This window comes from Hemitrygon akajei, chromosome 11, assembly GCF_048418815.1.
Source record: "Hemitrygon akajei chromosome 11, sHemAka1.3, whole genome shotgun sequence".
Classification (NCBI taxonomy): Eukaryota; Metazoa; Chordata; class Chondrichthyes; order Myliobatiformes; family Dasyatidae; genus Hemitrygon; species Hemitrygon akajei.
This window is the reverse complement of record NC_133134.1, coordinates 1,289,371-1,304,795: the sequence shown is the minus strand read 5'-3', so window position 1 is coordinate 1,304,795 and position 15,425 is coordinate 1,289,371. Positions and strand designations below refer to the sequence as shown.

Here is a 15,425-nt window from a genome sequence, read left to right as displayed (position 1 = left end):
CAGGCTCGATGGTACAGGTGGCCAACTCCTACTCCTACTCCTACTCCTATTTCTTACGTTCATATGTTATGGTTCCACTCCAATAGTCCATAGTTGCTGTCCCAGAGCATACAGACTATCCACTCCAGCAATTCATAGTCGCTGTCCTAGAAAGTATGTACATTATCCATGCTGGTGGACCATAGTCGCTGTCCTGTAGAGCACATGCGCTGTAAATTCCAGCAGTCCAGATCATGCACACTATCCATATCAGCAGTCCATAGTCGCAGACCCAGACACGCACACTGTCCACTCCGACAGTCCAGAGTCACTGTCCCAGAGTGCATAGACACTGTCTACTTCAACAGTCCATAAGAACTTAAGAAATAGGAGTAGGAGTAGGCCATCCGGCCCATCGTGCCTGCCCTACCATTCAATACGATCATGGCTGATGTGTCCGTAAACTCTGCTCCATCTACCTGCCATTTCCCCATAACCCTTAATTCCCCTAATATGTAAAAATATATCTAACTGTATCTTAAATATATTTAGTGAAGAAGCCTCAACTGCTTCCCCAGGCAGAGAATTCCACAGATTCACCACTCTCTGGGAAAAACAGTTTCTCCTCATCTGCATCCTAAATCCTCTCTCCCCAGAATCTTGAGGCAATGTCCCCTAGTTATAGTCTCACTTACCAATGGGAACAGCTTTCCTACTCCTATCTTATCTATCCCTTTCAAAATTTCATATGTTTCTATAAGATCCCCTCTCACTTTTCTGAATTCGGAGAGTATAGTCCCAGGCAACTCAATTTCTCCTCATAGGTTAACCCCTTCATCCCTGGAATCAACCTGGTGAACCTCCTCTGCACTGCCTCCAAAGCCAGTATATCCCTCCTCAAGTATGGAGACCAGAACTGCACACTGTAGTCCAGGTGGCGCCTCACCAGTACCCTGTATAGTTGCAGCATGACCTCCCTGCTCTTGAATTCAATCCCTCTAGCAATGAAGGCCAACATTCTGTTTGCCTTCTTAATAACCTGTTGTACCTGCAAGCCAACTTTTTGCGATTCATGAACAAGCTCTCCCAAGTCCCTCTGCACAACAGCATGTTGCGATCTTTCACCTTTTAAATAATAATCTGCTCTTCTATCATTCCTTCCAAAGTGGGTGATCTTGCATTTACCAACATTGTATTCCATCTGCCAGATCTTGGCCCACTCACTTAACCTATTTATATCCCTCTGCAGATTCTCCACATCCTCTGTACAATTTGCTTTTCCACTCAGTTTAGTGTCATCAGGAAATTTTGCTACGCTACACTCAGTCCCCTCTTCCAAATCATCAATGTAAATGGTAAACAGCTGCGGGCCCAGCTCTGACCCCTGCGGCACCTCACTCACCACTGACTGCCAACCAGAGAAACACCCATTTATGCCAACTCTCTGCCTTCTATTGGTTAACCAATCCACTATCCATGCCAATATACTTCCTCCGACTCCATGCATCCATATCTTATTTATAAGTCTCTTGTACGGCACCTTATCAAACGCCTCTGGAAATCCAAGTATACAACATCCACCTGTTCCCCTCTATCCACTGCACTCATTATGTCCTCAAAGGACTCCAGTAAATTTGTCAAACAGGATGTGCCCTTTCTGAATCCATGCTGCGTCTGTCTAATGCAACTACTCCTTTCTAAATGTTTCGCTATTTCCTTCTTAACGATAGCTTCAAGCATTTTCCCGACTACAGATGTTAAGCTAACTGGCCTATAGATGCCCGTTTTTTGTCTACATCCTTTATTAAAAAGTGGCGTGACATTTGCTGTCTTCCAATCCGCCAGGACCTGCCCAGAGTCTAGAGAGTTTTGATAAATAATTACCAACGCATCTACTATAACCTCTGCCACTTCCTTCAGCACCCAAGGATGCATCCCATCAGGACCAGGGGACTTATCTACCTTCAGGCCCTCTAGTTTGCTCATCACTAACTCTTTAGTGGCAGTGATTTTATCGAGGTTCTCACCTCCCATTTTGTCCATAACACCCTTCTTTGGCATATTAGACGTGTCCTCCACCGTGAAGTCCAACTCAAAATAGTTGTTCGATGCATCGGCCATTTCCTTATCACCCAATATCAATTTCTCCTTCTTGTCTTCCAAGGGACCTACGTTGACTTTATCCACCCTCTTCCGCTTTATATATGAATAAAAACTTTTGCTATCTGATTTTATATTTTGTGCTAATTTACTTTCATACTCTATCTTCCCTTTCCTTATTTCTTGTTTAGTTGTTCTCTGTTGCTCTTTAAAGTTTTCCCTATCCTCCAGTCTCCCACTACTCTTTGCAACTTTGTACACATGAGCTTTTAATTTGATACTATCTTTTATTTCCTTAGTTATCCAAGGCTGGCTCTCCCCACACCTACTGCCCTTACTTTTGACTGGAATATACTTTTGTTGAGCACTGTGAAACCTCTTTGAAAGTATTCCATTGTTCCTCAACCATCCTACCAAATAGCCTGTGCTCCCAATCCACATTGGTCAACTCCTCCCTCATCCTGTTGTAGTCTCCCTTGTTCAAGCATAATACACTGGGTTTAGATCTAACTATTTCATCCTCCATCTGAATGTGAAATTCAATCATACTATGATCACTCTTTCCAAGAGGATCCCTGACTACAAGATCGTTAATCCTACCTGTCTCATTGCACAGGACTAGATAATAGACAGTAGGTGCAGAAGTAGACCATTCGGCCCTTCGAGCCTGCACCGCCATTTTGAGATCATGGCTGATCATCTACTATCAATACCCGGTTCCTGCCTTGTCCCCATATCCCTTGATTTCCCTATCCATAAGATACCTATCTCGCTCCTTCTTGAAAGCATCCGGAGAATTGGCCTCCACTGCTTTCCGAGGCAGTGCATTCCAGACCCCCACAACTCTCTGGGAGAAGAAGTTTTTCCTTAACTCTGTCCTAAATGACCTACCCCTTATTCTCAAACCATGCCCTCTGGTACTGGACTCTCCTAGCATCTGGAACATATTTCCTGCCTCTATCTTGTCCAATCCCTTAATAATCTTATATGTTGCAATCAGATCCCCTCTCAATCTCCTTAATTCCAGCGTGTACAAGCCCAGTCTCTCTAACCTCTCTGCGTAAGACAGTCCTGACATCCCAGGAATTAACCTCGTGAATCTACGCTGCACTTCCTCAACAGCCAGGATGTCCTTCCTTAACCCTGGAGACCAAAACTGTACACAATACTCCAGGTGTGGTCTCACCAGGGCCCTGTACAAATGCAAGATCTAAGATAGTATTTTCCTTTGAAGGTTCACTAACATGCTGCTCAAGAAAGCCATCACGGATGCATTCTATGAAGTCCTCCTCAAGACTTCCTTGACCAACCTGATTCACTCAATCAAAGTGGAAGTTAAAATCCCCCATGACAACTGCCATTCCGTTCTTACAAGCCTCAGTTATTTCCTGGTTAATCGCCTCTGCCGCTGCAATATTTTTATTCGGTGGCCAATAGACAGCACCCACCAGTGATTTTTTTCCCTTTACTATTCTTAATCTCTACCCAGATGGACTCAGCATTCTGCTCCATAGATCTTATATCGTCTCTCACAATCGCCCTGATCTCATCCCTAATCAAGAGCACCACCCCATTTCCTCTGCCTTCCTGCCTATCTTTCCGTATTACCCGATACCCTTGGATATTTAATTCCTAGTCATCTCCACTTTGCAACCAGGTTTCTGTAATGGCCACTAAATCAAATGCCTTGGTACTGATCTGTGCCACAAGTTCACTGACCTTGTTTCCAATACTACGGGCATTTAGATAAAGTGCCCTTATACTCATTGTCCTTTTAGAATCTAGTGACCTATGCGATTTTTGCTTTTTACTTTTATGCACTCTACTCTTACTTTTTTCTTCACTAACTCTGGCTTTGGTCTCTGCATCACTTCCCTCTTCTTTTCTGTGTGGGTTCCCATCCCCCTGTCATATTAGTTTAAAGCCTCCCCAACAGCACTAGCAAACAATCTCCCTAGGACATTGATCCCAGCCCTGCCCAGATGTAGACTGTCCAGATAGTACTGGTTCCACCTCCCCCAGAAGCGGTTCCAATGCCCCAAGAATCTGAAACCCCGCTCAAGCCACATATTCATTCTAGCTATCCTGCTATTCCAACTCTGGCTAGCTCGTGGCACCGGTAATAATCTTGTGATGATTACTTTTGAGGTTCTACTCTTTAATTTATTTCCTAGCTCCCTAAATTCAGCTTGAAGGACCTCATCCCGCTTTCCTCCTATATCATTAGTACCTACATGCACCACGACAGCTGGCTGCTCACCCTCCCCTCTCAGAATACCCTGCAGCCTCTCCGAGACATCTCTGACCCTTGCACCCGGGAGGCAACACACCATACGAGAATCCCGTTTGTGGCCATAGAAGCTCCTCTCTGTTCCCCTTACTATGGAATCCCCTACCACAACAGCTCTGCCACTCTTTTTCTTGCCTTCTTGCGCAGCAGAGCCACCCACGGTGCCATGATCCTGGCTACTGCTGCCTTCACCTGATGAGCCTTCTCCCCCGGCAGACTCCAAAGCGGTGTGTCTGTTTTGGAGGGAGATGACTGCAGGAGACTCCTGTACTATCTTCCTGCTACTACTCTTCCTGTTGGTCACCCATTCCCTATCTTTCCTTAGATCCTTAAACTGTGGTGTGACCAACTCATTAAATGTGCTATCCACAACATTCTCCGCATCTTGGATGCTCCAGAGTGAATCCATGCACAGCTCTAGTGCTACCACGCATAGACACTGTCTACTTCAACAGTCCATAGTCACTGTCCCAGAGTGCAGACACACTGCCACTCCAGCATCTATAGGCACTGTCCTGGAGTGCACGGATACTGTCCACTCCTGCAGTGTATAGCCTCTGTCCCAGAGCATGCACACTGTGCACACTGCCAGCCTATAGCCTCTGTCCCAGAGCATGCACACTGTGCACACTGCCAGCCTATAGCCTCTGTCCCAGAGCATGCACACTGTGCACACTGCCAGCCTATAGCCTCTGTCCCAGAGCATGCACACTGTGCACACTGCCAGCCTATAGCCTCTGTCCCAGAGCATGCACACTGTGCACACTGCCAGCCTATAGCCTCTGTCCCGGAGCATGCACACTGTGCACACTGCCAGCCTATAGCCTCTGTCCCAGAGCATGCACACTGTGCACACTGCCAGCCTATAGCCTCTGTCCCGGAGCATACACACTTTCCACTGATACTCAAGAGGTACATTTACTTATTCACAGTGATTTTCCTTCTCTGCAGCCATTCTGGAAAAATTGGCTACCAGACCATAGTCAGGCTGTGAATTTCCCAAACACTTCTTGATTCCCTTCCCCTTGGAAGATTGAAGTTGCAGCTTTTGTGAGTTCATCCTGTCCCTCTGTCACCTTGTAGTTGAGTGGAGCACATCCGATGATTTCAGCTCAATCACAGGAGAGAGCATTCTGGAAGGCATAAAGACGCTGGCCTGCACGGTGACCGGACTAGTGACCGTAAGTAGCACCGACCATTCTGGTACTGGGCTTACCGACTTGTGAACAATGATACGAGAGGGGAATTCACACACATTTCAGGTACTGGACTTAGTGAATCACAGGATACAGGCATAAGACCATAAGATATCAGAGAAGAATTTAAACCATTTGGCCCATTTGGTCTTCTCTGCCATTTCATCATGGCTAATCCATTTTCACTCTCCGTCCCCATCTCCTGCCCTCTCCCTTTATCCCTTCAAACCCTGACTTACAAGAATCTATCAACCTTTGTCTTAAATATACCCAATAACCTGGTCTCCGCTGCCGTCTGTGGCATTGAATTCCACCGATTCACCACTCTCTTGCTAAAGAAATTCCACCTCATCTCAGTTCTAAAAGGACACACCTCTATTCAGAGGCTGTGTTCTCTGGTCTCAGCCACCTCCACCACAGGAATACTCTATCAAGGCCTTTCACCGTTCAATGGGTTTCAATGAGATTACCCCTCATTCTTCTGAATTGTAATGCTCTTCATGTAACAAGCCATTCAATCTTGGAATAATTTTCGTGAACTGCCTTTGAACCTTTTCCAGTTTCAGCTCATCCTTTCTAAGACCAGGGGCCCAAACCTGTTCACAATACTCCAAGCGAGGCCTCACCAGTGTTTTATAAAGTCTCAACATTACATCCTTGCTTTTATATTCTAGTCCTCTTGAAATGAATGTTAACATTGCATTTGCCTCCATCACCACAGACTGAACCTGTAAATTAACCATTAACTGTTTGAGTCATTATGCAGGACTCAGTTTTGTTTTTGAATGTTCTTGTTCACTTCAACTGTTTGCATGACTTCTATTTTTACTTCCTGTACAATAAGTGTTGGTCATTTGTTTTTATTTTTGTTTTTTTCTTTAATTGGTTCTTTTGGGTTTCTTGCTTTCTAGCCACCCGTGAGCAAACAGATCTCATGGTTGCATAATTTATACATGAATAAATCTTGAATCTCAAAATGAGGGGGAAGCACTGATCGACTGGACACTGACTCCAGACACACTGACTGGACACTCACTCCAGAAACAGTGACCGACTGGACACTGTCTCCAGAAACTGTGACCAACCGGACACTGATTCCAGAAACTGTGACCAACCGGACACTGATTCCAGAAACAGTGACCAACCGGACACTGATTCCAGAAACAGTGACCAACCGGACACTGATTCCAGAAACAGTGACCGACTGGACACTGATTCTAGACACACTGACTGGACACTCACTCCAGAAACAGTGACCGACTGGACACTGATTCCAGGCACACTGACTGGACACTCACTCCAGAAACAGTGACCAACCAGACACTGACATCAGAAACACTGACCGGACACCGACTGACCGGACACTGACTGACCAGACACACTGACTGGACACTCACTCCAGAAACAGTGACTGACTGGACACTGACTTCAGAAACACTGACTGGACACTGACTCCAGAAACAGTGACCGACTGGACACTGATTCCAGACACACTGACTGGACACTCACTCCAGAAACAGTGACTGACTGGACACTGACTTCAGAAACACTGACCGGACACCGACTGACCAGACACTGACCGGACACTGACTCCAGACACACTGACTGGACACTGACTCCAGAAACAGTGACCGACTGGACACTGACTCCAGGCACACTGACTGGACACTCACTCCAGAAACAGTGACCGACTGGACACTGTCTCCAGAAACAGTAACCGACTGGACACTGACTTCAGAAACACTGACCGGACACCGACTGACCAGACACTGACAGGACACCGACTCCAGACACACTGACTGGACACTCACTCCAGAAACAGTGACCGACTGGACACTGACTCCAGACACACTGACTGGACACTCACTCCAGAAACAGTGACCGACTGGACACTGACTCCAGACACACTGACTGGACACTCACTCCAGAAACAGTGACCGACTGGACACTGATTCCAGGCACACTGACCGGACACTGATTCCAGAAACAGTGACCAACCGGACACTGTCTCCAGAAACAGTGACCAACCGGACACTGATTCCAGACACACTGACTGGACACTGTCTCCAGAAACAGTGACCAACTGGACACTGATTCCAGACACACTGACTGGACACTCACTCCAGAAACAGTGACCGACTGGACACTGATTCCAGACACACTGACTGGACACTCACTCCAGAAACAGTGACCGACTGGACACTGATTCCAGACACACTGACTGGACACTCACTCCAGAAACAGTGACCAACTGGACACTGATTCCAGACACACTGACTGGACACTCACTCCAGAAACAGTGACTGACTGGACACTGATTCCAGGCACACTGATCGGACACTGTCTCCAGAAACGGTGACCGACTGGACACTGACTCCAGACACACTGACTGGACACTCACTCCAGAAACAGTGACCGACTGGACACTGTCTCCAGAAACAGTAACCGACTGGACACTGACTTCAGAAACACTGACCGGACACCGACTGACCAGACACTGACAGGACACTGACTCCAGACACACTGACTGGACACTCACTCCAGAAACAGTGACCGACTGGACACTGACTCCAGACACACTGACTGGACACTCACTCCAGAAACAGTGACCGACTGGACACTGATTCCAGGCACACTGACCGGACACTGATTCCAGAAACAGTGACTGACTGGACACTGATTCCAGACACACTGACTGGACACTCACTCCAGAAACAGTGACTGACTGGACACTGATTCCAGGCACACTGACTGGACACTCACTCCAGAAACAGTGACTGACTGGACACTGATTCCAGGTACACTGATCGGACACTGTCTCCAGAAACGGTGACCGACTGGACACTGACTCCAGACACACTGACTGGACACTCACTCCAGAAACAGTGACTAACCAGACACTGACATCAGAAACACTGACCGGACACCGACTGACCAGACACTGACCAGACACTGACCGGACACTGACCAGACACTGACCGGTCACTGACTCCAGACACACTGACTGGACACTGACTCCAGAAACAGTGACCGACTGGACACTGACTCCAGGCACACTGACTGGACACTCACTCCAGAAACAGTGACCAACCGGACACTGACTTCAGAAACACTGACCGGACACTCACTCCAGAAACAGTAACCGACTGGACACTGACTTCAGAAACACTGACCGGACACCGACTGACCAGACACTGACAGGACACCGACTCCAGACACACTGACTGGACACTCACTCCAGAAACAGTGACCGACTGGACACTGATTCCAGGCACACTGACCGGACACTGATTCCAGAAACAGTGACCAACCGGACACTGATTCCAGACACACTGACTGGACACTGACTGACCAGACACTGACCAGACACTGACCAGACACTGACTCCAGACACACTGACTGGACACTCACTCCAGAAACAGTGACAGACTGGACACTGACTCCAGACACACTGACTGGACACTCACTCCAGAAACAGTGACCGACTGGACACTGATTCCAGACACACTGATCAGACACTGACTCCAGACACACTGACTGGACACTCACTCCAGAAACAGTGACCAACCGGACACTGTCTCCAGAAACAGTGACCAACCGGACACTGATTCCAGACACACTGTCTGGACACTGTCCCCAGAAACAGTGACCGACTGGACACTGTCTCCAGAAACAGTGACCAACTGGACACTGATTCCAGACACACTGACTGGACACTCACTCCAGAAACAGTGACTGACTGGACACTGATTCCAGACACACTGACTGGACACTCACTCCAGAAACAGTGACCGATTGGACACTGACTCCAGAAACAGTGACCGACTGGACACTGATTCCAGACACACTGACTGGACACTCACTCCAGAAACAGTGACCAACTGGACACTGTCTCCAGAAACAGTGATCGGACACTGACTGACCAGACACTGACCGGACACCGACTGACCAGACACACTGATCGGACACTGACTCCAGACACACTGACTGGACACTGTCTCCAGAAACAGTGACCGACTGGACACTGACTTCAGAAACACTGACCGGACACCGACTGACCAGACACTGACCGGACACTGACTCCAGACACACTGATCAGACACTGACCAGACACTGACTGACCAGACACTGATTCCAGGCACACTGACCGGACACTGACTCCAGACACACTGACCAGACACTGACCGGACACTGACTCCAGACACACTGACTGGACACTCACTCCAGAAACAGTGACCGACTGGACACAGTCTCCAGAAACAGTGACCAACCGGACACTGATTCCAGACACACTGACTGGACACTGTCTCCAGAAACAGTGACCGACTGGACACTGATTCCAGGCACACTGACTGGACACTGATTCCAGACACACTGATTGGACACTCACTCCAGAAACAGTGACCAACCAGACACTGTCTCCAGAAACAGTGACCAACCAGACACTGATTCCAGACACACTGATTGGACACTGTCTCTAGAAACAGTGACCGACTGGACACTGTCTCCAGAAACAGTGACCAACTGGACACTGATTCCAGACACACTGACTGGACACTCACTCCAGAAACAGTGACCGACTGGACACTGATTCCAGACACACTGACTGGACACTCACTCCAGAAACAGTGACCGACTGGACACTGATTCCAGACACACTGACTGGACACTCACTCCAGAAACAGTGACCAACCAGACACTGTCTCCAGAAACAGTGACCAACCAGACACTGATTCCAGACACACTGACTGGACACTCACTCCAGAAACAGTGACCAACCGGACACTGATTCCAGACACACTGACTGGACACTGACTCCAGAAACAGTGACCGACTGGACACTGACTCCAGGCACACTGACTGGACACTCACTCCAGAAACAGTGACCGACTGGACACCGACTCCAGACACACTGATCGGACACTGACTGACCAGACACTGACCGGACACTGACTCCAGACACACTGATCGGACACTGACTCCCGAAACACTGATCGGACACTGTCTCCAGAAACAGTGACCGACTGGACACTGACTCCAGAAACAGTGACCGACTGGACACTGACTCCAGAAACACTGATCGGACACTGACCCCAGACACACTGATCGGACACTGTCTCCAGAAACAGTGACCTACCGGACACCGATTGACCAGACACTGACCGGACACTGACTCCAGACACACTGACTGGACACTCACTCCAGAAACAGTGACCGACCGGACACTGACCAGACACTGACCAGACACCGACTGACCAGACACTGACTCCAGACACACTGACCAGACACTGACCGGACACTGACTGACCAGACACTGACCGGACACTGATTCCAGGCACACTGACCAGACACTGACTCCAGACACACTGACCAGACACTGACTGACCAGACACTGACCGGACACTGACTCCAGACACACTGACTGGACACTCACTCCAGAAACAGTGACCGACTGGACACTGATTCCAGACACACTGTCTGGACACTCACTCCAGAAACAGTGATCAGACACTGACTGACCAGACACTGACCGGACACTGACTCCAGACACACTGATCGGACACTGTCTCTTGAAACAGTGACCGACTGGACACTGACTTCAGAAACACTGACCGGACACTGACTCCAGACACACTGATCGGACACTGTCTCCAGAAACAGTGACCAACCGGACACTGATTCCAGACACACTGACTGGACACTCACTCCAGAAACAGTGATCGACTGGACACAGTCTCCAGAAACAGTGACCAACCGGACACTGACTCCAGACACACTGACTGGACACTCACTCCAGAAACAGTGACCGACTGGACACTGATTCCAGACACACTGATCGGACACTGACTCCAGACACACTGACTGGACACTCACTCCAGAAACAGTGACCAACCGGACACTGTCTCCAGAAACAGTGACCGACTGGACACTGATTCCAGACACACTGATCGGACACTGACTCCAGACACACTGACTGGACACTCACTCCAGAAACAGTGACCAACCGGACACTGTCTCCAGAAACAGTGACCAACCGGACACTGATTCCAGACACACTGACTGGACACTGTCTCCAGAAACAGTGACCGACTGGACACTGTCTCCAGAAACAGTGACCAACTGGACACTGATTCCAGACACACTGACTGGACACTCACTCCAGAAACAGTGACCGACTGGACACTGATTCCAGACACGCTGACTGGACACTCACTCCAGAAACAGTGACCAACTGGACACTGACTCCAGAAACAGTGACCGACTGGACACTGTCTCCAGAAACAGTGACCAACCAGACACTGATTCCAGACACACTGACTGGACACTGACTCCAGAAACAGTGACCGACTGGACACTGACTCCAGGCACACTGACTGGACACTCACTCCAGAAACAGTGACCAACTGGACACCGACTCCAGACACACTGATCGGACACTGACTCCAGAAACAGTGACCAACCGGACACCGACTGACCAGACACTGACCGGACACTGACTCCAGACACACTGACTGGACACTCACTCCAGACACACTGACCAGACACTGACCGGACACTGACTGACCAGACACTGACCGGACACTGATTCCAGGCACACTGACCAGACACTGACCGGACACTGATTCCAGGCACACTGACCGGACACTGAGTCCAGACACACTGACCAGACTCTGACCACACACTGATCGGACACTGTCTCCAGAAACAGTGACCAACTGGACACTGACTCCAGGCACACTGATCGGACACTGACTCCAGACACACTGATCGGACACTGTCTCCAGAAACAGTGACCAACTGGACACTGACTCCAGACACACTGATCGGACACTGTCTCCAGAAACAGTGATCGACTGGACACCGACTGACTAGACACTGACCGGACACTGACTGACCAGACACTGACCGGACACCGACTCCAGACACTGACCGGTCACTGACTGACCGGACACTGATTCCAGAAACAGTGACCAACTGGACACTGATTCCAGGCACACTGATCGGACACTGTCTCCAGAAACAGTGACCAACCGGACACTGTCTCCAGAAACAGTGACCGACTGGACACTGATTCCAGACACACTGATCGGACACTGACTCCAGACACACTGACTGGACACTCACTCCAGAAACAGTGACCAACCGGACACTGTCTCCAGAAACAGTGACCAACCGGACACTGATTCCAGACACACTGACTGGACACTGTCTCCAGAAACAGTGACCGACTGGACACTGTCTCCAGAAACAGTGACCAACTGGACACTGATTCCAGACACACTGACTGGACACTCACTCCAGAAACAGTGACCGACTGGACACTGATTCCAGACACGCTGACTGGACACTCACTCCAGAAACAGTGACCAACTGGACACTGACTCCAGAAACAGTGACCGACTGGACACTGTCTCCAGAAACAGTGACCAACCAGACACTGATTCCAGACACACTGACTGGACACTGACTCCAGAAACAGTGACCGACTGGACACTGACTCCAGACACACTGACTGGACACTCACTCCAGACACACTGACCAGACACTGACCGGACACTGACTGACCAGACACTGACCAGACACTGATTCCAGGCACACTGACCAGACACTGACCGGACACTGATTCCAGGCACACTGACCGGACACTGAGTCCAGACACACTGACCAGACTCTGACCACACACTGATCGGACACTGTCTCCAGAAACAGTGACCAACTGGACACTGACTCCAGGCACACTGATCGGACACTGACTCCAGACACACTGATCGGACACTGTCTCCAGAAACAGTGACCAACTGGACACTGACTCCAGACACACTGATCGGACACTGTCTCCAGAAACAGTGATCGACTGGACACCGACTGACCAGACACTGACCGGACACTGACTGACCAGACACTGACCGGACACCGACTCCAGACACTGACCGGTCACTGACTGACCGGACACTGATTCCAGAAACAGTGACCAACTGGACACTGATTCCAGGCACACTGATCGGACACTGTCTCCAGAAACAGTGACCAACTGGACACCGACTGACCAGACACTGACCGGACACTGACTGACCAGACACTGACCGGACACCGACTCCAGACACTGTCCGGACACTGACTGACCAGACACTGACCGGACACCGATTCCAGACACTGACTTGTCACTGACTGACCAGAGACTGACCGGACACCAACTGACCAGACACTGACCAGACACTGACTGACCAGACACTGACCGGACACTGACTCCAGACACACTGATCGGACACTGTCTCCAGAAACAGTGACCAGCCGGACACTGACTTCAGAAACACTGACCAGACACCAACTCCAGACACACTGATCAGACACTGTCTCCAGAAACAGTGACCAACCAGACACTGACTTCAGAAACACTGACCGGACACCGACTGACCAGACACTGACCGTCACTGTCTCCAGAAAGAGTGACTGGACACTGATGAGACACTGACCGGACACTGACTGACCAGACACTGACCGGACACTGACTCCAGAAACACTGACTGGACACTGATGAGACACTGACTGGACACTGATGAGACACTGACTCCAGAAATAGTGACCAACCAGACACTGATTACAGACACCCTGACTGACCGGACACTGACCAATTGGACACTGACTATGGACATACTGACTGAGCAGACACTGACTCCAGAAACACTGCCCGACTGGACACTGACTCCAGACACACTGACGGATTGGCCATTGATTCTTCTTTGTCTATCCTTGTTATTTCTTCAAAAGAATTCCAATAGATTTGTCAGGCAAGATTTTCCCTTGAGGTAACCATGCTGATTTTGGCCCGTTTTTTCATGCGCCTCCAAGTATTCCAAAATCCCATCCTCAGCAATTGACTCCAACATCTTCCCAACCACTGAGGTCAGGCTAACTGGCCTATAATTTCCTTTCTTCTTCCTCTCTCATTTGAAGAGTGGGGTGATATTTGTAATTTTCCAGTCCTCCAGAACCATGCTGGAATCTAATGGCTCTTTAAAGATCATTACTAATGCCTCTACAATCTCTTCAGCTACCACTTTCAGAACCCTTGAATATAGTCCATCTGGTCCAGGTGACTTATCTACCTTCAGACATTTCAGTTTCTAAAGCACCTTCTCCCTAGAATGGCAACGTAACTCACTTCTACCCCCTGATACTCAAGTGCCTGGCATACTGCTAGAGTCTTCCACAGTGAAGACTGATGCAAGATACTTATTCAATTTGTCCGCCATTTTCTTGTCCCCCATTACTACCTGTCCAGTTCTCCTGTGGTCCACTATCTACTCTTACCTCTCTTTTTACTCTTCACGTATATCTGAAAAATACCTTTGGTATCTTCTTTGATATCATTGGCTACTTCTTTATCTTTGGGATGTATATATCCTGTGCATTCTGAATTGCTCCCAGAAACTCCAACCATTGCTGCTCTGGTGTAATCCCTCTAGTGCCCACTTCCTATCACTTCTGGCCAACTCCTCTCTCATGCCTCTGTAGTTCATTTTATTCCACTGCCGTAGTGATACATCTGACTTTAGCTTCCCCTTTTCAAATTGCAGGGTGAATTTTTTCATTTTATAATCATTGTCACTAACAGTTCCTTTACCTTAAGTTTTCTAATTAATTCCTGTTCATTACAAGCACACAATCCACAATAGCTGATCCCCTACAAATTCCCTGTCTTGGGATATAACACAGGGAATTTTCCCAATCTGCCTACCTACTGCAATCCCTCATGACTATTGTAACATTGCCCCTTTGGCATGTATTTTCTTTCTCCTGTTGTAATTTGTAGACCACATCCTGGCTACTGTTTGGAGGCTTGTATATAACTCCCATCA

General features: G+C 48.8%; 1 protein-coding gene across 1 annotated transcript in view; it reads left to right on the top strand.

Moving 5' to 3' along the window:
* The window catches only part of LOC140735216 (ankyrin-repeat and fibronectin type III domain-containing 1-like), a 422,525-nt gene that overhangs the window by 253,832 nt on the left and 153,268 nt on the right, over window positions 1–15,425 (top strand). The window contains 1 exon segment of the mRNA XM_073060001.1: window positions 5,453–5,550. Coding sequence (XP_072916102.1) covers window positions 5,453–5,550 — 98 coding nt within the window.